The sequence below is a fragment of the Dendrobates tinctorius genome, unplaced genomic scaffold (assembly GCF_039654945.1).
Source record: "Dendrobates tinctorius isolate UK_male_01 unplaced genomic scaffold, ASM3965494v1 ptg000195l, whole genome shotgun sequence".
NCBI classification, from domain to species: Eukaryota; Metazoa; Chordata; class Amphibia; order Anura; family Dendrobatidae; genus Dendrobates; species Dendrobates tinctorius.
Genome location: NW_027361862.1, coordinates 2,023,448 through 2,046,164, shown reverse-complemented (window position 1 = coordinate 2,046,164; position 22,717 = coordinate 2,023,448). Strand labels below are relative to the sequence as shown.

Sequence of the window (22,717 nt, the reverse complement as noted above, 5' to 3'; positions counted from 1 at the left end):
AGAATAGAGTCAGAGGGTGTGCGAGGGTCTCGTTGTGCAAGGTTTCTGCAGGGGTGCACTAGTTGCTGGACATGGGTGACAGGTGAAGAGGACAGTGATGAGAACGTGAGTAGATGGTGGTCGGATAGAGGGAGAGGGGAGGTGGTGATGTTAGATAGGAAGCCGAGACATGTAAAGACCAGGTCTAATGTGTGTGGGTGGCTGAGGAGGACCAGGAGGAGTAAGTCCAAAGTATGAATTAAGGGACAGGAGTTTGGAGACTGCTGACTGGTGCGTGTCAATGGGGATGTTGAAGTCGCAAATGATGATGGTGGGAATGTCAGCAGAGAGAAAGTGAAGGAGCCAGGTAGAGAATTGGTCAATAAAGGCAGCGGTCGGGCCCGGAGGTCGGTGTATGTTGGTCATTTGGAGGTTGGAGGGAGAGTAGATGCGGACAGAAGGGACTACAAAAGATGGGAGGAAAAGGAGAGATTGAGTTAAAGATGCAGTTAGTAGAAAGGAGAAGGCCCACTCCTCCACCATGTCTGTTGCCAGGGTGAGGAGTGTGGGTGAAGTGGAGGCCGCCGTAGCATAGCACAGCAGGGGAGGCGGTGTCGGAGGGTGTCAGCCATGTTTCGGTGAGGCCCAGGAAGGAAAGATTGCGAGAGGTAAAGAGATTGTGTATTACATGGAGTTTATTACAGACTAGCTGAAGAGCCCGGTGCTGCCCGGGCATAGTAACTAACTGTGGTTAGTTATAGCAAATTATAATTATCCTCCATCCCATAGTCCCGTGCCCATATACCCATCATTCATATCCTCCATCCCATAGTCGAGTGCCCATATACCCATCATACATCCTTCATCTCATAGGCCCATGCCCATATACCCATCATACATATCCTCCATCCCATAGTCGAGTGCCCATATACCCATCATACATCCTTCATCTCATAGTCCCATGCCCATATACCCATCATACATATCCTCCATCCCATAGTCCCGTGCCTATATACCCATCATACATATCCTCCATCCCATAGTCCCGTGCCCATATACCCATCATACATATCCTCCATCCCATAGTCCCGTGCCCATATACCCGTCATGCATATCCTCCATCCCATAGTCCCGTGCCCATATACCCATCATACATATCCTCCATCCCATAGTCCAATGCCCATATACCCATCACACATCCTCCATCCCATAGTCCCGTGCCCATATACCCATCATACATATCCTCCATCCCATAGTCCCGTGCCCATGTACCCGTCAAACATATCCTCCATCCCATAGTCAAGTGCCCATATACCCATCACACATCCTCCATCCCATAGTCCCATGCCCATATACCCATCACACATCCTCCATCCCATAGTCCCGTGCCAATATACATATCCGCCATCCCATAGTCCCGTGCCCATATACCCGTCATACATATCCTCCATCCCATAGTCCAGTACCCATATACCCATCACACATCCTCCATCCCATAGTCAACCATTATGACATAATGAGCGGCGGCGGGGCTTGCGACCTTTGATGACATCAGCGTCGCCATGGAAACCGTTGTGACATCATAATGAGGGGCGGGGCTTGATACGCACACACTGCTTCCCCAGTATGCAAATAGGGGCATTATGACATCACAATGAGGGGAGGGGCTTGACGTGCACACACTTTTTCCCCCAGTATGTAGATAGGGGCAAAATTGTTTGGTGAATTGGAACGCGCGGGGTTAAAATTTCACCTCACAACATAGCTTAGGACGCTCTCGGGGTCCAGACGTGTGACACTGCCAAATTTTGTGGCTGTAGCTGGGACGGTGCGGATGCCTATCCCGGACATACAAACATACACACATGCACACACATACACACTTTGAGCTTTATATATTAGATGGAGCGGGCATTCTAGAGTGATCCAGAGAGAGGGAGCAGGGTGGTGGGCGTCAAGGGCATGGATTTGAAGTGGGCAAGATTTTGGGTGTTTATATTGGGTTGGGAGCAATAGAAGGGGGTAATAATGGGAGGTCTGAGATGTGGGGGTCCAGGGTTGGGAGATATGTCGCCAGCAGTGAGGAGAAGCAGAGAGAGGCAGAGCAGGTGGGAGGAGGAGAGTGGGCGGCTTGTTTTATGTTTTATTAGGCGAGATCTGAGGTTGAGGAGGAGGTCAGGTGGGGAGGCAAGAGGGAAGGAGAGATTATTAATTGGTTAGAGGGTGCTGGGGTTTGTGGATAGCGAAAGAGAGTGAGGAGTAATGGAGCCATAACTGTTAGAGCGTATGTCAGCATGGTGAGAGGAAGTGTGCAGAGAAGAGAAAGAAAGGTAGTACATTTAATAGCAGTGGTTAATCGTAGCTTCTGTTCACTTCTGGGGTTTTTCTGGCATATTTCTGCTGTATCCTTCTAGAGACGTCCTTATAAAGACAGACAGCCCTGACAGTCTGAATTTATAGCAAGCGAAGTGCACATGAAATAGGCCAGGAGTGATCAGGGGGGAGGGCAGGTGGGAGACTGATCACAGACACCGGAGGGGAGAAATTAGAAGTCAGAAGGGAAAATGCAGAAGGAAATAGTCAGATCCAAATGGACAGATAAAGCCACCTGTGTGTTAGCATCAAGGAATGAAGGTGAGAAAACATGCGGAGGAAAAAAAACAGAAATATCAGACAGATACAGGGTGAGTGGGGTCAGGAAAGATGGGTGATGATGGTAGTGCAGCCAGTGGCCATACCTGAGGATGAAGCAGATCAGTTGTCAGATTGATAGCCACAATGAAGCATAGTGACAATAATAATGAAGCATCTATAGCAGGGGTTATTCTTCAGGCATATTTCTGCTGTATCCTTCTAGAGACATCCTTATGGAGACAGACCACAGTCTCCGTCTGTAGCAGTTTCTGTTAGTGCATCTTCTAAATTTTAAGTTATCTTTTTTTTATTCTTTCTCATAAAGTGGTGTTTTTGTGCTCTATGGCCCGGTTATGTGATCATTGATGACTGGTCTGCTTTTCAGTCTTTTCTGCAGAGACATGCCCACTGGCACGAAGTCTTGGACCCCAGCCATTTACTGGCTTCTCATGTAAGTGATTTCTTCTCTCTCACAAGCTCTGATTTCTGGTTTAAATATTTCCCACATTGTGAACAAGAAAATCCTTTCTCCTTTGTATGAATTTTTTTATGAGTAACAAAAGACATTTTGAGATGAAAATTATTTCTGTTTTTTGCACTTGATAATGTCTTATTTGCTGTAAAAGCAGTTGGACTTTTATTGCCTCCTTTGTGTCTTTTATTTTTCTGGTCATTGATGTCCTCGTATATGTGGTGTGCGGCTCTGCAGGTGGAGATTCCTACAAGATTGGATCTTCTATATTAGATGGTGAAGAGAATATTACACCTCCCACTAGAGATCCTCTCCCAGCTTAATGGACAGGATTACACAGTGAAGAAGACCTCTAGTGATCGCTGTCGGACCCTGTGTCTGAGGGATGGGGAAGACCCATGAGCCCAATCACGGGGCCTCCACCTCACCCCCTGATCCGTGAGGACATCTGTGACGAACAGTCCACCGCCGTTCGTCCACTTACGGGGGCGACTAACGGGGGTCCCGCTGCCACCAAAACGCGACGGACAGCGGACCCTGTGTCACCACTATGTCACAGTCCCACCACTGACACGGGGGTATCAGCGGACGGAGGGACGAGACACAATGCCGGCACACGGCTATCACAGGCACAGTTGGGGCTTATCTTAGTTATCCCATCACTGGCACCATGTGACAAAAATATCCAGCAAGCTACTCTCGCTCTACAATTTGCCGCAGGGGGAGTTTAATTTGGATGCCCCACCACTGCTATCAATCTTCCAAGTACTGCGGGGATTTATGTATATCCCACTTTCTCAGTTCCACTTTGGAACTCGCAGCTCTCCGGCGCCCCCCTTACCCTCAGGTCAGTCAGGGAACTGCACCTAGGATAATTAGTCGCCGGACGGGCTGCCTGTTGTGAACTGGCAATTAGGCTTCTGCAGTAAGGGAATTATCAATGCTGTGGCCGCAGCCCCTTATTCAGCAATATAAGACCCTTCTGTACTGCCAGCAAGCCGCAATAGCCATACACAACGCGCTGCCACCAGTCACGGTTACTTAATTCACAGTGTTAAATTAAGAGGGTCTGTGACAAACCCCTTGAATTAGTAGCGATTATCTATCAAAGGCGTATAGTTCGATTCTTAGAGCATGGAGACAGGCTAAATATTAAATCATTTATTTTCCGAAAGAGGACAGTGATTACAGATAAAAGTTGCTATAAAATTGAGACATAGAATATGTACATTAGACAAGTATAAAACAAAGTGGATGAAAGAAGAAGGTACACTCACATTTAGTCAGTTGTTGTTAGGCATCCCATGTGGCTTTAAGGGGGGTGGAGGCGGAGCTGCACGTCTCCACTCATCTGGGTTCTGCTCAGCACAAGGATTGGAGCTCTTCTGAGCTGGTTTTGCCAGGGAATGCCTTATAGACTTTCCTATGTTACATCACGGAGAGGTGCATTCTGGGTTGATCCCACCTCTCTCATCCAAGTTATGTTTTGGCTACAAAACTTAGATTAGCTATAACTTTATGGGAGAAGCTGGTATGGACTCATCAGTGGTATCATGTTTCCAAGCGTAATGAGCCCATCAAGAAAACATCAAACATCTATGCGATATGACCGTCCATTTGGGAACAAATCATATCTCATGTTCTGGACAGGGTAGAACTTTGAAAGATACGCGGTATCGAAGCTGGGACCGCTCAGGTTACAAAAATATGATTTTCATATCTCTACTTGGTACGGTTTTCGCAGGGCAGGCTCTTAAAGGTTTACTTCTAACTCCTGATTTCAAACAAAGAGTTTTCCTTTCCCGCACTTTTTTTTCCCTCTTTCAGCTGAGGCTGAGAGAAGCCAAATGGTGTGGCAGGAAGTTGATTTATAACACCTGGGGGGGAAGGGAAGCTGCTGCAGTGTGCAATGTAACTGAGACACTGGCAGGCAGCTTCTTACAAAATGGAGGATTTTTAGCACATTGCAACAGAAAACATATCTTGCAGACATTGTACATCACAACATCAATGACCAGAAGATCCTAGAACTCACCTACAAGATGATTGGGCTGCTGACTGGAGAGGTGACACTGCTGGGACATTATACAGTAACGCTATGAAGGGATCGGGGGGATGACGGTATCATTGTATGTGTCAGGTTCCTATAAGGTGTCAGGATGTCGCCGTCTATTTCTCCATGGAGGAGTGGGAGTATTTAGAAGGAGATCTGTACACGGATGTCATAATGGAGGTTCACCAGCCCCTCACATCTCCAGATCTATCCAGTAAGAGGACAACACCAGAGAGATGTCCCCGTCCTCTTCTTCCACAGGACTGTAACCAAGAAGATCCCAATGTTCCTCAGGATCATCAGGGTAAAGATCAGACCCATATTAATACTACAGAGACATATGTGAGGGGTGATGAGCGGTGTAAAGAGGAGATTCCTACAGATGACTACCAAGATGATTGTACCAGGAGATCACAGGGACAAGTGACATCTGCAATATCAGATGACTGAGATCACACAAAATAGAAGTGAAGTGAATGCCATTACTCCAGATATTCCATCATCCCTTCACTGCAAAGAGCTATCATCTGATTCTTTTAAACAGATCCTGTCTTCTGAATCATCACAGAAAAATAAAAGACACAAAGGAGGCAATAAAAGTCAAACTGCTTTTACAGCAAATAAGACATTATCAAGTGCAAAAAATAGAAATAATTTTCATCTCAAAATGTCTTTTGTTACTCATAAAAAAAATTCATACAAAGGAGAAAGGATTTTCTTGTTCACAATGTGGGAAATATTTAAACCGGAAATCAGAGCTTCTCATGTAAGTGCCTAGTACTGGACAGTAGGAAGGTGGCAGCAGTGGAGGTGGTGGGATGTTTGAGGTGGTGAGATGGTGGAGGTGGTGGGTTGGTAGAAGTGGCAGCGGAGGAGGTGATGGGATGGTGGAGGTGGCGGCAGTGGAAGTGATTAGATGGTGAGGGTGGCGGCAGTGGAGGTGGTGGGATGGTGATCATGGCAGCAGTGGAGGTGGTGAGATGGTTGAAGTGGCTACAGTGGAGGTGGTAGGATGGTGAAGGTGACGGCAGTGGAGGTGGTGGGATGGTAGAAGTGGCAGCAGTGGAGGTGGTGGGATTGTAAAGGTGTCAGCAGTGAAGGTGGTGAGATGGTTGAGGTGGCAGCAGTGAAGGTGGTGGGATCGTGAAGGTGGCAGCAGTGGACGTGATTGGAAGGTTGAGGTAGCGGCAGTGGAGGTGGCAGCAATTGAAGGGGAGAAGTGGAAGTAGTGGAGGTGGTAGGATGTTTGAGGTGGCAGCAGTGGAGGTGGTTGGATGGTGAAGATGGCGTTAGTGGAGGTGGTTGGATGTTTCAGGTGACGGCAGTGGAGTTGGTGGGATGGTAGAAGTGGCAGCAGTTGAGTGGTGAGTGGTGGGATGGTGAAAGTGGCAACAGTGGAAGTGGTTTGTGGTGGGATGGTTGAGGTGGTGACAGTGGAGGGGGTGGGATGGTGAAGGTGGCGGCAGTGGAGGTGGTGAGATGGTTGAGGTGGCAGCAGTGGAGGTGGTTGGATGGTTGAGGTGAAGACAATGGAGGTGGCGACAGTGGATGTGGTGGGATGGTGAAGGTGGCAGCAGTGGAGGTGGTGGGTTGGTAGAAGTGGAGGTGGTTGGATGGTGAGGATGGAGTCAGTGGAGGTGGTTGGATGGTACAGGTGACGGCAGTGGAGGTGGCAGCCGTTGAGTGGTGGGATAGTGAAGGTGGCGACAGTGGAGGTGGTGGGATGGTGAAGGTGGCAGCAGTGGAGGTGGTTGGCTGGTTGAGGTGACGACAATGGAGGTGGTGGGAAGGTGAATGTGGCGACAGTGGAGGTGGTGGTAGGATGAAGGCAGAAGTGGATGAGGAGTGACAGGAGTGCAGGAGTGAAAGTAGTGACAGGAGGGAGATGGCAACAATGGATGTAGGAAGAGGGAGCGGTCATCCGTTGATGTGACGGGAACAGGAAGGTGGTGGCAGTGTTTGTGGCAGTAGAGGGAAATAGTTGTGACGAGCAGGAAGGAGCCAGGTATTGGCAGCGGAGGCGGCAGGTTGGAGTTCTGATGCCACTCATACCTGTGAATAGAGGACAGCAATGTGACCGGGATGTTTTCATTCAGGCAGAAATCAAGAAGGCGAAATCTTTGGTGCAATCTCTTGAGTGGAGAAATAAAGACAAAGATCAGGAAAATGAGGTAAAGTAACAGTCCTGTGTGTAGTATATATGCAGTGTCTTGAAAAAGTCTTCATATCCTTTGAACTTCTCCACATTTTTTCCTGTTACACCCACAAGGTTAGGCCGTCTTCACACGTCTGTTTATTATGTCCGTATGTGGTCCACTTTTTAAGGACCGCAAATGCAGACACGCACACCCATAGCGCAGCCCTGTGGCTCAGTGCTTAGCACTGTACTGTATATAGGGCAGCACTGTGGCTCAGTGGTTAGCACTGTACTACATATAAGGCAGCACCGCGGATCAGTGGTTACCACTGTGCTATATATTTATAGAGAGCGCAGCATGGTGACTCAGTGGTTAGCACTGTACTATATATAGGCAGCGAGTTGGCTCAGTGGTTAGCACTGTACTATAAATGGCAACACAGTGGCTCAGTGGTAGCACTGTACTTAATATAGGGCAGCACAGTGGCTCAGTGGTTAGCACTGTACTATATGTATAGGGAAGCACGGTGGCTCAGTGGTTAGCAATGCTATGTATAGGGCAGCCCTGTGGCTCAGTGGTTAGCACTGTACTACATATAGGGCAACACAGTAACTCAGTGGTTAGCACTGTACTACGTATAGTGCAGCACGGTGGCTCAGTGGTTAGTACTGTAATATGTATAGAGAAGCACAGTGGCTCAGTGGTTAGCACTGTACTAGGTATAGGGCAGCACGGTGGCTCAGTGGTTAGCACTGTACTACGTATATGGCAGCGCAGTGGCTCAGTGGTTAGCACTGTACTACGTATAGGGCAGCGCAGTGGCTCAGTGGTTAGCACTGTAATACGTATAGGGCAGCCCTTTTGCTCAGTGGTTAGCACTGTACTATGTATAGGGAGGCTCAGTGGTTAGCACTGTACTATGTATAGGGCAGCACGGTGGCTCAGTGGTTAGCACTGTACTATGTATAGAGCAGCACAGTGACTCAATGGTTAGCACTGTTGCTTCGCAGCACTGGGGTCCTGGATTCAAAGCCCACAGTGGGCAACATCTGCAAGGAGTTTGTATGTTCTCCCCATGTTTGTGTGGGTTTCCTCCAGGTTTTCCAGTTTCCTCCCACACTCCAGAGACTGATAGGGAATGCAGATTGTGATCCCCATCGGGGACAGCTGTGATAATGTATGTAAAGCGCTGCGGAATAAGAGAGCGCTGTATAAGCAAAGCATAATATAATAATATAAATTGCATTCAGTGGTGGTGCGCACATGTCAGATTTTTCACCCAGATCGTCTGTCCGTGTGAAAACCCCACCGACATGTCAGGTTTTTCTGTGCAGCACGTCCAACATGCGTGCCGCACACATTGATGAAACACAGATGATATCCGCGTGTCACGTACCAGCGCCTGTGAAGAAGCGGTACAGTTTGCGCTGTTTCCAGGCGCCGGCGGCTGAAGGCAGCTCTCATCATTGTTACGTGGTCTCCCTGAGATCACCGTGACCAAGTGACAAAGATGGGAGTTGAATTCAGCAGCATGGGATCCCGCACAATTTTCAAAACCAGCAGGAGGGAAAACCCACAGCTGGGGGCTGATGTTAATAATCTGGGACTAGGGACAGTACCCCTTGGGGTCTCAGGCTATTAATAACAGCTCACAGCTGTTTGCTTAATTTTCAGGAAAGGCTGACATCACATTTCATCGGGCCGCTCACAGTGACATGTGGGAACGCACCTTGAGTGACCTCTATGATGGCACTGCCTGTCACTAAAGCTGCACTTGCAGCATCTCATGGTTTTCAGCCTGGATGGTCGCATCATGCCATCATTCAGGTTGTAAACCAGATATTGCAGAGATCGATTATGGCGTGGGACAGTATTGCTAATATTCACTTTGGACAGGTGTTTATTAGTATTATTTATTTAATTTTTACAGGGACAAGGGCTTCAATGGATTAGGCGTAAGGTGAGTATAATGGTTGTTTTATTATTTTCTGTCTGTTACAAGGGACGAGGGCTTCAATGGATTAGGCGTAAGGTGAGTATAATGGTTGTTTTATTATTTTCTGTCTTTTGCAAGGGACGAGGGCTTCAATGGATTAAGTATAAGGTGAGTATAATGGTTGTTTATTATTTCCTGTCTTTTACAAGGGACAATGACTTCAATGGATTAGGCGTAAGGTAAGTCTGTCTGCAACAAACTTTCCTACATCCATGATCTTTTTATTACTAACAAACTTTCCTTCCTTGCCATCATCGAAACCTGGCTTACCCCCTCTGACACAACCTCTCTTGCTGCACTTTCGTATGGTGGACTACACTTTTCCCACACACCCCGCCCCAGCAGCAAGCATTGTGGAGGAGTTGGTTTTCTCCTGTCAGATAACTGCTCCTTCACTACAATCCCACTACCACCCTCTGTTACCCTCCCTTCCTTTGAGGTGCGCTCTGTGCACATCTACTCCCCCTCCAACTGGCTGTCATTTACCACCCCAAAGGGCCTGCCACCACCTTCTTTGACCACTTCACCACCTGGCTACCTAATTTCCTCTCCGCTGACATCCCCACTATAATCTATAATCATGGGTGACTTCAACATCCCTATTGACACTTCCCTCTCAACAGCCACTAAACTTCTATCTCTCACTGGGAATGGACCTATCAGGTGGGTCAGAAGGTGTGGGTGTTGGTCCCCGTACCAAAAGATAAGCTTCAGGCGGCCTGGGAAGGCCCATAAGTCATACACCAACAGCTCAACCCAGTCACCTACGTGTTCACTCTTCACCACGCTCGGGGTAGGCGCAAGGCCTTTCACGTCAATATCCTGAAGACTCATCAAGCACGTGAACCCTGCGTCCTAAAGGTCTGCAACCTACCCGAAGACGGGGAGGAAGACCCCCTCCTGGACATGCTGGCCCAAGCCAAGCCCGGAGTGTTCGGAGGACGTGGAGGTAAGCTATCCGCAACCCATCGGTCGCAGCTGCGAGCCATTCTGGAACCCTTTTGGGCCGTGTTTACCAACAGACCCAGAAGTGTATTGAGTTAGCGGTTCATGAAGTGGACACCAGGAATCATGCCCCAATACGGCGGACACCCTATCAGATCTCTGACGAGGTGCAGCATGTTATGGGCCAGGAGATCGATGAGATCTTACAGCTGGGGGGTGATTCAACTGTCCAAGAGCGCATGGGCCTCACCTGTAGTCCTGGTGCCAAAGAAGGATCAAACCACCCAGTTCTGCGTGGACTACAGGGGGCTCAACGCCATCACAGATGTGCACCCAATGCCACGCATCGAAGAGCTTCTTGAGCTGTTAGCTGGTGCACACTATCTATCCATTATGGATTTGAGTCTGGGATATTGGCAGATTCCCCTGAACCCCGAAGTGCAGGAGAAGTCCGCCTTTATCACCCCCTTCAGGCTCTACGAGTCCACGGTCATGCCATTCGACATGAAGAATGCTCCTGCCACTTTCCAGCGGATGGTCAGCCGCCTGTTTCAGGGAATGGAGAAGTACACGGTGGTGTACCCGGATGACATTGCCATTTTCAGTCTCTCCTGGGAGGAACACCTTCAGCATCTCCAGGAGGTGCTCATGTGCATCCACCAAGCAGGCTTAAGCATCAAGCCAGGAAAGTGCCAGCTGGGCATGAGCGAGGTCCACTACCTGAGGCACAGGGTAGGCGGGGGTTCTATGAGGGTAGAGCCTGGGAAACGTGGACGCAATCGCGTCCTGGCCCACCCCCAGGGCCAAGAAGCAGGTGATGTCCTTCCTGGGCACTGCAGGGTACTATAGGCGCTTTGGAGAAAACTACAGTAGCCTTGCTAAGCCCTTGATGGACCTCACCAGGAAGAAGCTGCCCAAACAGTCGACTGGACAGATGGCTGTGAGGTTGAAAACAGCCCTGTGCAGCTCTTCTGTGCTGAAGGCAGTCAACAGCAGTCGGCCGTTCATAGTACAGACCGACACCAGTGAGTTTGGCCTCGGTGCTGTGCTTAGCCAGGTCGACTCGGGGAACCAAGAGCACCCCGTGTTGTACCTGAGCCGGAAGCTTCTGCCGAGGCAAGTGGCCTATTCAACCATAGAAAAGGAGTGCCTGGCCATGGTTTGGGCCCTGCAACCTTTACAGCCCTACCTGTACGGGCGCACCTTCACCGTGGTGACTGACCACAACCCCCCTGAGCTGGCTGCACACCGTATCTGGTACCAACAGAAGGTTGCTATGCTGGAGCCTTGCCCTCCAATAGTATGACTTTACCGTTAAACACTAAAAGGGCAGCGAGCATGGCAATACAGGCGTGTTGTCCTGCCGGGGTGAGCCTGCTGAGGTGCGCATGGAGGAGTACTGAGAGGTCCTACCTCTGTAGCGCAGTCCAAAAGGGGGAGGTGTCAGAAAATATGACATAGTGTTATCTGCACTGGTCCTACATACCGAGCTCTGCTACATCGCCTTGGTTTTGTGAATGACATGCCCAGCCATGATCTCCCTTGTAGCTTCCTCCCTTCACAGCTGCATGTGTGTGATTCCAGCTCCCCTCCCTCTCCCCTGCTATACAGTTGTAATGTGCTAGCAGCCCTCACTGTGTAATTTTATGGCCCTAAACAGGTTGAAAGCAGCCTGAAGCACATGGCAAACCAAGACTCCTTTGTCCCAGTACAGTGTTCATTAAAGATCAAATATAATGGCCCCAATTATTGATATGGGTGAAAAACCTACATTTCTGGCAGCTACATCAGCAGAACCACCACGCAGTGAGTTTTCTAAGCTTCAGCACTAGCAGAATCCGAGAAATGGATTTCTACTTAACCAGGTCATGCAGCCACTTCATAGAAAGCTAATCTCAGAACAAGAATAATTATAGTCCCGCCGTCGCTCTACATTCCATAGCTCCGCCCACTCAGTGAGATCATGAACAGCGGGTATAAGATTATGAAGCGCAATTAGGATGGTGTCTTTAGCCCGGGCATCCATTTATGAGAGGCTGTGCATTGTGACCTGAGGATTTGGGGCAGTTCCCCTCCCCCACCAACCATCTCCACCTGGCATGCCAGTCACTGAAACATGGAAGCTCGCTCATCTTTAATCCATCTTTATTTTGTAATTGCTTGTATATACTGTAGAGTCTCGTTTGTTATACCTTTTTATATTTTTGTAAACTCTGCCTATTTCTTTTTGGAGTAAAAGCTATAATATTTACTAGTTTGGTTTTCCTTGCTCTAATACTTATTGCCACGTCCTCCGAACTAAGTGAACGCTACTGATTGGGTTGGCTCCTGACCTGATATTACATTAATCATTGATCCAGCAGCTGGTGACAGTGAAGTGTTCTGGGCTTTTGGGGAGTTTCTGGCAGTGACGGACGAAGATTTATGGACTGGACTGGAATTGACTGTAAGGTAACGGACTATAACACCACAACAATGTTTCGCCATCTTTTTACTATCACCTCCATACTACTCTATTTCTCCCTAACTCCTGCAATCCCTCCACACAGTAAGGAACTTGTCATTTCCCCCTCCATCCTTCCCAGCCATCTCACCTCTTCGTCACAACTGTTCCTCCACATACAGTACTTTTTCTCCAGACCCACACGGCCACATCATGTCCTATCCTGCTCCCACCTTCTAATGCTCTGTCTACAACTCCTCATTGCTGGCGACGTATCCCCAAATCCTGGCCCTCCTCAACACATCCCTACACTCACTCCTACCACCCTGCCACGATCCTCTACACGTCTTCACAACCGTGATAACCTCATACTCATTCATCCAGCCCCCACTCCCCCAACCCCCTTACCTGGAGCCCTATGGAACGCACGCTCTGTCTGCAACAAGCTGTCATTTATCCATGTCCTCTTTATCACCAACAAACTCTCCTTCATTGCCATCACTGAAACCTGGCTCACTCCCTCTGACACAGCCTTTCCAGCTGCGCTTTCCTATGGCGGATTCCATCTCTCTCACACCCCTCTCCCCAGCAACAAACATGGTGGAGGAGTTGGCTTGCTCCTGTCTGATACCTGCTCCTTTACCCCAATTCCTCTACCACCCTCCGCTACTGATCCCTCGTTCGAGGTGCACTCCGTCCGCATCTATTCCCCCTTCAACCTCCAACTGGCTGTCATCTACCGCCCCCCAGAACTAGCCATCGCCACCTTTCTCGACCACTTCACCACCTGGCTACTCCATTTCCTTTCTGCTGACATCGCCACCATCATCATAGGCGACTTCAACATCCCCATTGACACTTCCACAATGGCTGCCTCTAAACTTCCATCACTCACGGCTTGCCGCGGCCTCACTGAATGGTCCTCTGCGGCCACTCACAAAGATGGTCACACGCTGGACCTTATCTTCACCCGTCTCTGTTCCCTCACTAATCTCAATAATTCACCCCTCCCCCTGTCTGACCACAACCTACTGACATTCTCTTCCTTCTCCTCTCCTACTGCTCAACCCCCGCTCCATAAAATCGCTCACCAGGGGCTGGCTGGCACTTTTCAGCCTGGGGGGCAATCACAAGGCAGTGGCCCTCGAGTTGCGGTGGCCCTCCCTTTACCTGCTTATCTCTGGCCATTGCATTAAAGCAACAGAGATAACAGGCTTTACAAATAGGCTGGTACGTAGATATGGGAACAGTAAGGAGCTTGCTGCATAGATATGGGAGCAGAACTGAGCTTACTCCAGAGATATGGGAGCAGAACTGAGCTTACTACAGATATCTGGGATCAGAAACGAGCTTACTACAGAGAAATGGGAGCAGAAACGAGCTTACTACAGAGATATGGGAGCAGAAACGAGTTACTACAGAGAAATGGGAGCAGAACCGAGCTTACTATAGAGCTATGGGATCAGAACAGAGCTTACTGCAGAGATATGGGAGCAGAACAGAGCTTACTCCAGAGATGGGAGCAGAAGTGAGCTTACTGCAGAGATATGGGAGCAGATCCGAGCTCACTGAAGAGCTATGGGATCAGAACAGAGCTTACTGCAGAGATATGGGAGCAGACCAGAGCTTACTAAAGAAATATGGGAGCAGAACAGACCTTACTCCAGAGATATGGGAGCAGAACTGAGCTTACTACAGAGAAATGGGAGCAGAACCGAGCTTACTACAGAGCTATGGGATCAGAACAGACCTTACTGCAGAGATATGGGAGCAGAAATGAGCTTACTACAGAGAAATGGGAGCAGAACCGAGCTTACGGCAGAGATATGGGAGCAGAACAGAGCTTACTCCAGAGATATGGGAGCAGAAACGAGCTTACTACAGAGATATGGGAGCAGAAACGAGTTTACTACAGAGAAATGGGAGCAGAAACGAGCTTACTGCAGAGATATGGGAGCAAAACAGAGCTTACTCCAGAGATATGGGAGCAGAACCGAGCTTACTACAGAGATATGGGAGCAGAAACGAGTTTACTACAGAGAAATGGGAGCAGAAACGAGTTTACTACAGAGAAATGGGAGCAGAACCGAGCTTACTCCAGAGATATGGGAGCAGAACCGAGCTTACTCCAGAGATATGGGAGCAGAACCGAGTTTACTACAGAGAAATGGGAGCAGAACCGAGCTTACTCCAGAGATATGGGAGCAGAACCGAGCTTACTACAAAGATATGGGAGCAGAACCGAGCTTACTACAGAGATATGGGAGCAGAAACGAGCTTACTACAGAGATATGGGAGCAGAAACGAGCTTACTACAGAGGTATGGGAGCAGAACCGAGCTTACTACAAAGATATGGGAGCAGAACCGAGCTTACTACAGAGATATGGGAGCAGAACAGAGCTTACTACAGAGATATGGGAGCAGAACAGAGCTTACTCCAGAGATATGGGAGCAGAACCGAGCTTACTACAGAGATATGGGAGCAGAACCGAGCTTACTACAGAGATATGGGAGCAGAACCGAGCTTACTCCAGAGATATGGGAGCAGAACTCAGCTTGCTACAGAGATATGGGAGCAGAACTCAGCTTACTACAGAGATATGGGAGCGAACAGAGCTTACTCCAGAGATATGGGAGCAGAACAGAGCTTACTACAGAGATATGGGATATATATAGTGCGATGGCCCCAGTTCTCCCCACATATCTATTATGATGGCCCCAGTTCTCCTCACATACATAGTATGACGTCCCCAGTCATCTCCATATATATAGTATAAGGGTATGGGCACAAGCTGCGGATTCTGCTGTGGATCCGCAGCGGTTTTGGCTCTGCGGATCCGCAGCAGATTTTGCTGTGTTGTACAGTACCGTTATTTCCTATGGAAACAAAAAAAACGCTGTGCACATGCTGCGGATTTTTCCGCGCGGTTTTGCTGTGGTTTACAATCCGCAGCATGTCAATTCTTTTGTGCAGAACCGCTGCGGTTTCACACCTCATGCATTATGAGGTGTGAAACCGCAGGGCAAAACTGCAGATAGGATTTATCTGCGGATTTTGCTACAAAATCCGCACCACCAAAAAACTCTGTGTGCACTTACCCCAATAGCCCCAGTTCTCCCATATATATAGTAGGATGGCCCCAGTTCTCAATATTAAAAATAATGAAGTTTATACTCACCTCATCCTAATTCCCGGCACTGCAGCCTCCATTTTCTCTTCCGGTTCGCAGAGCGACATGAGACAATAATGTCACCGCGCCGCCTGCGTGAGCACACTGAAGTCTCAGGAAGCTGCGGTCTGCAGCTTATGAGAGAGACCAGGGCTTCCACTAGGTATTTCGGGGCCCCATACTGGCAAAATTTTGGGGTTCTCTTGAGACTCAGCCTAGGTTCCACACCAGCTCTGCCTCCACCGTCCCACCACCCACTCTTGGAAAAACTCAACTTCACCACCACATCCTCACCGATCAGATATTAACAGTTCCCATCAAACACCAGATCACATTCATAACCAGTAGCTTTTGTTTTGGCCAAAATAATTTTTAAGCTGATACCACGACACGGTAGACTCTTTCGGCCGGGCTCTACTCTAAACTGTTAAAAATATATATTTATGTATTTTTCTTTAAGGGAATGAGTCACATACATTTACATTTTTTTTTAATCAACCATTAATATCACATTCAAGGAACAAATATCGTCACGCCATGACCAGACCACATATTACCACCACATAGTGACTGAATAATACCACATACAATGATCAAATACCGCCACACCTTGGCCAGACCACATATTACCACCACATAGTGACCGAATAATACCACAGACAAGGAACAAATAGCGCCACACCATGACCAGACCACATATTACTACCACATAGTGACTAAATATTACAATACTGATCATTAATTAAAAAAACACAATACTAACTGCCATTGTATACAGGAACTCTGAATTTACTGTCAGTGTACAGGTAATACAGTGATCACTGGTGACATTATACACAGGAGCTCTGTAGTGTCAGTGTACAGGTAATACAGGGATCACCAGTGACATTATAGACAGAAGCTCTGTATATAGTGTCAGTGTACAGGTAATACAGGGATCACCAGTGACATTATACACATGAGCTCTGTATATAGTGTCAGTGTACAGGTACTACAGTGATCACCAGTGACATTATACACAGGAGCTCTGTATTTAGTGTCAGTGTACAGGTAATACAATGACCACCAGTGACATTATACACAGGAACTCTGTATATAGTGTCAGTGTACAGTGATCACCAGTGACATTATACACAGGAGCTCTGTATTTAGTGTCAGTGTACAGGTAATACAATGACCACCAGTGACATTATACACAGGAGCTCTGTATATAGTGTCAGTGTACAGGTAATACAGTGACCACCAGTGACATTATACACAAGGGCTCTGTATATAGTGTCAGTGCAGGGAATACAGGAATCACCAGTGACAGTTTACACAGGAGCTCTGTATATAGCGTATAGAGTACAAGTAATACAGTGATTACCAGTGACATTATACACAGGAGCTCTGTATATAGTGCCAGTGTACAGGTAATACAGTGATCACCAGTGACAGTATACACAGGAGCTCTGTATTTAGTGTCAGTGTACAGGTAATACAGTGATCACCAGTGACATTATACACAGGAACTCTGTATAAACAGGAGCTCTGTATATAGTATATAGTGTACAGGTAATACAGTGATCACCAGTGACATACACAGGATCTCTGTATTTAGTGTCAGTGTATAGGTAATACAATGACCACCAGTGACATTAAACACAGGAGCTCTGTATATAGTGTCAGTGTACAGGTAATACAGTGATCACCAGTGACATTATACACAGGAACTCTGTATAAACAGGAGCTCTGTATATAGTATATAGTGTACAGGTAATACAGTGATCACCAGGGACATTATACACAGGAGCTCTGTATTTAGTGTCAGTGTACAGGTAATACAATGACCACCAGTGACATTATACACAGGAGCTCTGTATATAGTGTCAGTGTACAGGTAATACAGTGACCACCAGTGACATTATACACAAGGGCTCTGTATATACTGTCAGTGTACAGGTAATACAGGATTCACCAGTGACAGTATACACAGGAGCTCTGAATATAGCGTATAGAGTACAGGTAATACAGTGATCACCAGTGACATTATACACAGGAGCTCTGTATATAGTGCCAGTGTACAGGTATTACAGTGATCACCAGTGACAGTATACACAGGAGCTCTGTATTTAGTGTCAGTGTACAGGTAATACAGTGATCACCAGTGACATTATACACAGGAACTCTGTATATAGTGTCAGTGTACAGTGATCACCAGTGACATTATACACAGGAGCTCTGTATTTAGTGTCAGTGTACAGGTAATACAATGACCACCAGTGACATTATACACAGGAGCTCTGTATATAGACCCATTGTACAGGAAATACAGTGATCACCAGTGACATTATACACAGGAGCTCTGTATTTAGTGTCAGTGTACAGGTATTACAGTGATCACCAGTGACAGTATACACAGGAGCTCTGTATTTAGTGTCAGTGTACAGGTAATACAGTGATCACCAGTGACAGTATACACAGGAGCTCTGTATTTAGTGTCAGTGTACAGGTAATACAGTGATCACCAGTGACATTATACACAGGAGCTCTGTATATAGTGTCAGTGTACAGGTAATACAGTGATCATCAGTGACATTATACACAGGAGCTCTGTATATAGTGTCAGTGTACAGGTAATATAGTGATCACCGGTGACATTATACACAGGAGCTCTGTATATAGTGTCAGTGTACAGGTAATACAGTGATCACCGGTGACATTATACACAGGAGCTCTGTATATAGTGTATAGTGTACAGGTAGAACAGTGATCACTAGTGACAGTAAACAGGAGCTCTGTATTTAGTGTCAGTGTACAGGTATTACAGTGATCACCACTGACAGTATACACAGGAACTCTGTATATAGTGTTAGTGTACAGGTAATACAGGAATCACCAGTGACAGTATAAACAGGAGCTCTGTATATAGTATATAGTGTACAGGTAATACAGTGATCACCAGTGACATTATACACATGATCTCTGTATATAGTGTCAGTGTACAGGTAATACAGTGATCACCAGTGACATTATACACAGGAGCTCTGTATTTAGTGTCAGTGTACAGGTAATACAATGGCCACCAGTGACATTATACACAGGAGCTCTGTATATAGTGTCAGTGTACAGGTAATACAGTGACCACCAGTGACATTATACACGGGAGCTCTGTATATAGTGTATAGTGTACAGGTAATACAGTGACCACCAGTGACATTATACACGGGAGCTCTGTATTTAGTGTCAGTGTACAGGTATTACAGTGATCACCAGTGACAGTATACACAGGAGCTCTGTATATAGTGTCAGTGTACAGGTAATACAGTGATCAGTGACATTATACACAGGAACTCTGTATATAGTGTCAGTGTACAGGTAATACAGTGATCAGTGACATTATACACAGGAGCTCTGTATTTAGTGTCAGTGTATAGGTAATACAGTGATCCCCCGTGACACTATACACAGGAACTCTGTATATAGTGTTAGTGTACAGGTAATACAGGAATCACCAGTGACAGTATAAACAGGAGCTCTGTATATAGTATATAGTGTACAGGTAATACAGTGATCACCAGTGACATTATACACAGGAGCTCTGTATTTAGTGTCAGTGTACAGGTAATACAGGAATCACCAGTGACATTATACACAGGAGCTCTGTATATAGTGTCAGTGTACAGGTAATACAGTGATCACCAGTGACATTATACACAGGAACTCTGTATAAACAGGAGCTCTGTATATAGTATATAGTGTACAGGTAATACAGTGATCACCAGGGACATTATACACAGGAGCTCTGTATTTAGTGTCAGTGTACAGGTAATACAATGACCACCAGTGACATTATACACAGGAGCTCTGTATATAGTGTCAGTGTACAGGTAATACAGTGACCACCAGTGACATTATACACAAGGGCTCACCAGTGATGTCTCTAGCTGAAGTCCTTCATCTTTACTTTTCTTTTTCATCCCGTACAGAACGCCATCACTTTTTCCAACCAGGACTTGTCTCTGCATAAAATAACACAGTTACCTAGAGCACATCTTCCAGAGCAAATTCCCCACTTTTTCCCTTTCTACTATACTACACATCTGAATACAGAATATAATATTATAATAATATAAATTAATTAGCACCTATACTTTTTTCCCCAATTCATTACCAGGCACGTCATTCTCAACGCCCCCCACTATGTACCTCCCGCTCTAACCCTAATCCCGATTCATTATATTTACATGCCCCTTCCGCCTCAATTCATTGTCATGTCTTTCTCTCCGACCCTCTATTCATTATCAACTGCTCTACCCCACATTCAACACATCATTTACTCCCCCACTCTTAAAATTCATTATTTGTTCTCCCCATAGATCATCATTTGCTCTCCCCAGCCCCACCTTACATTAAATTGCTGTGCCCCGTCACTCACACTGAATTCATCATTTGCAGCCCCCGTCATCTCCTCCACTTCATCATTTGCAGTCCCCATTTTAATTTGAAGTCCCCTTACTTCATCCATTGCAGTCCCTATCACCCCCTCACTTCATCTGCAGTGCCCCTTCATCATTTGCAGCCCCTTATCCCCCCTTCCATTTCATCATGTGCAGTCCCCTTCCCCCCACTTCATGTGCAGCCCCACTCCTCCATCATCATGTGCAGTTAATTTTACCCCCACATCATCATGTGCAGTCCCCCTTACCCCCACTTCATGTGCAGTCCCCCTTACCCACTAATTCTTCATGTGCAGTCCCCCTTAACCCCAATTCATCAAGTGCAGTCCCCCTTACCCACTAATTCATCATGTGCAGTCCCCCTTACCCCAATTCATCATGTGCAGTCCCCCTTACCCCCAATTCATCATGTGCAGTCCCACTTACCCCTTAATTCATCATGTGCAGTCCCCCTTACCCCTTAATTCATCATGATCCAGTCCCCCTTATCCCCCACTTCATCATGTGCAGCCCCACTTATCCCCCACTTCATCATGTTCAGCCCCACTCACCCCCTTCATCATATACAGCCCCACTCACCCCCTTCATCATATACAGCCCCACTCACCCCGTTCATCATGTGCAGCCCCACTCACCCCCCCTTCGTCATGTGCAGCCCCCACTCATCCCCCCTTCATCCTGTACAGCCCCACTCACCCCCCTTCATCCTGTACAACCCAACTCACCCCCTTCATCATATACAGCCCCACTCACCCCCTTCATCATATACAGCCCCACTCACCCCCCTTCATCCTGTACAACCCCACTCACCCCCTTCATCATATACAGCCCCACTCATCCCCTTCATCATATACAGCCCCACTCACCCCCTTCATCATGTGCAGCCCCACTCACCCCCCCTTCGTCATGTGCAGCCCCACTCACCCCCCTTCATCATGTGAAGCCCCACTCACCCCCTTCATCCTGTACAGCCCCACTCACCCCCCTTCATCCTGTACAACCCCACTCACCCCCCTTCATCCTGTACAACCCCACTCACCCCCCTTCATCCTGTACAACCCCACTCACCCCCTTCATCATATACAGCCCCACTCATCCCCTTCATCATATACAGCCCCACTCACCCCCTTCATCATGTGCAGCCCCACTCACCCCCCCTTCGTCATGTGAAGCCCCACTCACCCCCCTTCATCCTGTACAGCCCCACTCACCCCCCTTCATCCTGTACAACCCCACTCACCCCCCTTCATCATGTCTAGCCTCACTCAACCCCCTTCATCATGTGTAGACCCACTCACCCCCCTTCATCATGTGAAGCCCCCACTCATCCCCCCCTTCATCCTGTACAGCCCCACTCACCCCCCTTCATCCTGTACAACCCCACTCACCCCCTTCATCATATACAGCCCCACTCACCCCCTTCATCATATACAGCCCCACTCACCCCCCCTTCGTCATGTGCAGCCCCACTCACCCCCCTTCATCATGTGAAGCCCACTCACCCCCCTTCATCCTGTACAGCTCCACTCACCCCCCTTCATCCTGTACAGCCCCACTCACCCCCCTTCATCATGTCTAGCCTCACTCAACCCCCTTCATCATGTGAAGCCCCCACTCACCCCCCTTCATCATGTGAAGCCCCCACTCACCCCCCTTCATCATGTACAGTCCCTCATCCCCCTTCATCATGTACAGCCCCACTCACCCGCCTTCAGGGAAAGACTCCTGAGGAGATCATTTGCATATTCCCAGTGCCTTCTGGGATAAGTGAAGAGTCTCCGCGAGCTCAACAATCACTGGGTTTTGGCCGTTGCAGCTGAAAAGAGGAAATCGGAAAACCAGGGGAAGAGTCCTGAGGAGATCATGTGCAGCCCCACTCTCCCATCATGTGCAGTTAATTGTACCCCCACATCATCATGTGCAGTCCCCCTTACCCCCACTTCATGTGCAGTCCCCCTTACCCACTAATTCATCATGTGCAGTCCCCCTTACCCACTAATTCATCATGTGCAGTCCCCCTTACCCCCAATTCATCATGTGCAGTTCCCCTTACCCCCAATTCATCATGTGCAGTCCCACTTACCCCTTAATTCATCATGTGCAGTCCCCCTTATCCCCCACTTCATCATGTGCAGCCCCACTTATCCCCCACTTCATCATGTTCAGCCCCACTCACCCCCTTCCTCATATACAGCCCCACTCACCCCCATTCATCATGTGATGTCATCGTGCACGCCTGACACTGACCCGGAAGTACAGCCGGAGAGTGCGGGAGCTGAGCAGCCGTCAAGGTGACGGCCGTGCACCGTGCACAGCTCCCGGCCTGATAGACTGTGACGCGGGCGGCTGTCTGCTGCCAGCAGCGTCACAGTACAGAGCAGAGGGCACAGCCGTCCACAATTTGCTGTGCGGCCGGCCCTGTACAGGTGCTGGGGGAGCAATTGCCT

The 22,717-nt window shown here is 47.9% G+C and overlaps 1 protein-coding gene across 1 annotated transcript in view; it reads left to right on the top strand.

Annotated features, from left to right (window-relative positions):
* Positions 1-2,607: 2,607 nt before the first annotated feature.
* SFXN4 (sideroflexin 4) overlaps positions 2,608-22,717 on the top strand; it is a 57,126-nt gene continuing 37,016 nt past the window's right edge. Inside the window, exons 1-3 of the mRNA XM_073552719.1 lie at positions 2,608-2,613; positions 2,999-3,064; positions 7,235-7,309. Of these exons, the coding sequence (XP_073408820.1) occupies positions 2,608-2,613; positions 2,999-3,064; positions 7,235-7,309 (147 nt within the window). The remainder of the gene's footprint in view (positions 2,614-2,998; positions 3,065-7,234; positions 7,310-22,717) is intronic.